The following is a 2076-nucleotide window of genomic DNA, read 5'->3' on the forward strand; positions in this document are numbered from 1 at the left end:
TTGCACAATACTCACGCAACTCTCGGGTGTCATGTACTAGGGAAGGCATGTAAAGCGACCGACGCGTACGCGTCATGTGCGCACACGCGTGGGTAGGTAAGGAGGCAAGACGTCGCGTGAGGGTGCTACACGCGTACGCGTGAGTAGGAGTTGCGTGTTGCGCACAGTGTTCGTGCGATGTTCGCGCAACTCTCGGGAAAATGTATCGAGAGTGGCACACATAGCGACCGACGCATACGCATCATAAGTCCGCACGCATGGATAAGCGTGGGGATAGGCGACGCGTGGGCGTGCCTCACGCATACGCCTGGGTGGGTATTTGTGCGTTTCGTGCAGTGCTTGCCCAATGCTCGCGCAACTCTCGAGAAAATGTACCACGAGTTGCAAAAATGCGAACGACGTGCACGCATCCTGCATGCTTAAGCGTGGACCCCCTTTTTTTTACAACATAGAGAAAAGTATTTTTAACACATTCCTGGCAGGTATTCAAGCAAGTCAAGAAAACACTCACAAATTCATGCACTACTCAAGATAAAATATTTTCTCCAACCTTATCAATTTATCCATACCAAGATTAATGAAATCGACATGAATATCATAACAATTCAACAAAATCAACAAAAGCTAGCATACCTAAGGAAACTCAACAACACCAAGAAATCACAAAATTCACAAGAATCTAAAGCTAGAAGCAAGAAAGTATACACAAGGAAGATCTTACCATGGTGGGGTGTCTCCCACCAAGCACTTTTCTTTAACGTCCTTAAGTTGGACGGTTATGTGCTTAAGCTTCCCCTCCTTTTGGTGCATCCGTAAGCACGAACACCTCTAACTCTTTTAGCGATTTGTACCCATGGTACTTCTTTACCCAGTGCCCATTCACCTTGAATGTTGTGCCACTTTGAGGGTGGAATAGTTCAACCACACCATAGGGCTTTACCTCTTTCACCCTAAATGGACCATGCCACCTTGAACGAAGCTTTCTGGGCATGAATCTGAGTCTTGAGTTGTATAAGAGAACGTCATCACCTTCTTTGAAATCCTTTTTGCGGATATGATGATCATGGAATGCCTTAGTTTGCTCCTTGTAAATCCTTGCATTCTCATAGGCCTCTAACCTAAGACACTTAAGCTCCTCTAGTTGCAATTTTTTGGTTATATCCACCTTGGTAAAATCCATGTTACACTGCTTAACCGCCCAATAGGCCTTATGCTCAATCTCCACCAGAAGGTGGCATGCCTTGCCATAGACAATTCGAAAGGGACTCATCCCTAACGGGGTCTTATAGGCCGTCCTGTATGCCCATAGTGCGTATCCCAACCGAGAGCTCCAGTCCTTCCTTTGTGAATTCACCACTTTCTCCAAAATTCGCTTAATCTCCGGGTTGGACACCTCCGCTTATTCATTGGTTTGGGGGTGATAAGCAGTTGCAACCTTGTGCAATACCCCATAGCTCTTGAGCAGTGCTTCTACCTTCCTGTTACAAAAGTGGGAATCTTGGTGTCTCACGATTTCTCGTGACGACCCGTAGCGGCACACAATATTGTTTCTAATGAAAGAAATCACGGCATTAGCGTCATCAAGGTGGGTAGGTATCGCTTCCACCCACTTTGATACGTAGTCAACCGCCAACAAAATATATAGGTACCCACTTGAGTTAGGAAATGGTCCCATAAAGTCTATGCCCATTGACGATTAGATTCTTGCTAGTAAAGAATTTTATAAAAATAATCACGTTGTAAGTATAGTTTCTAAACCAACAGAGAATCCTTTCGTACAAAAGTTTGGTTGTCACAAGTAACAAAACCCAATAAAATTTATAACCGAAGTATTTAAACCTCGGGTCGTCTTCTCAAGGAATTGCAGGAAGGTATGATTTATTATTGGATATGGAAAAGGGTATATTTTTGGGTTTTTAAAATAAGGAACAAGAAAATAAATTGGCAAGGAAAATAAATTAATAATTAGAAAAACTCTTGGCAAGGTATGAGAACTGGAAATCCCATCCTAGTTATCCTTATCAGGTGTGATGAGAATTGTTTATTGCTCCCAATTAGTTAACCCTTACTAAATAA

The 2076-nt window shown here is 43.2% G+C and overlaps 1 protein-coding gene across 1 annotated transcript; it reads right to left on the reverse strand.

The window, feature by feature from the left end:
- Positions 1-784: 784 nt before the first annotated feature.
- Positions 785-1180, reverse strand: LOC112748647 (uncharacterized). The gene has a single exon (XM_025796876.1). The coding sequence runs from the start codon at positions 1178-1180 to the stop codon at positions 785-787; it is 396 nt and encodes a 131-aa protein (XP_025652661.1).
- Between the last annotated feature and the right edge of the window lie 896 nt (positions 1181-2076).

The sequence above is a fragment of the Arachis hypogaea genome, chromosome 15, assembly GCF_003086295.3.
Source record: "Arachis hypogaea cultivar Tifrunner chromosome 15, arahy.Tifrunner.gnm2.J5K5, whole genome shotgun sequence".
Taxonomy (NCBI): Eukaryota; Viridiplantae; Streptophyta; class Magnoliopsida; order Fabales; family Fabaceae; genus Arachis; species Arachis hypogaea.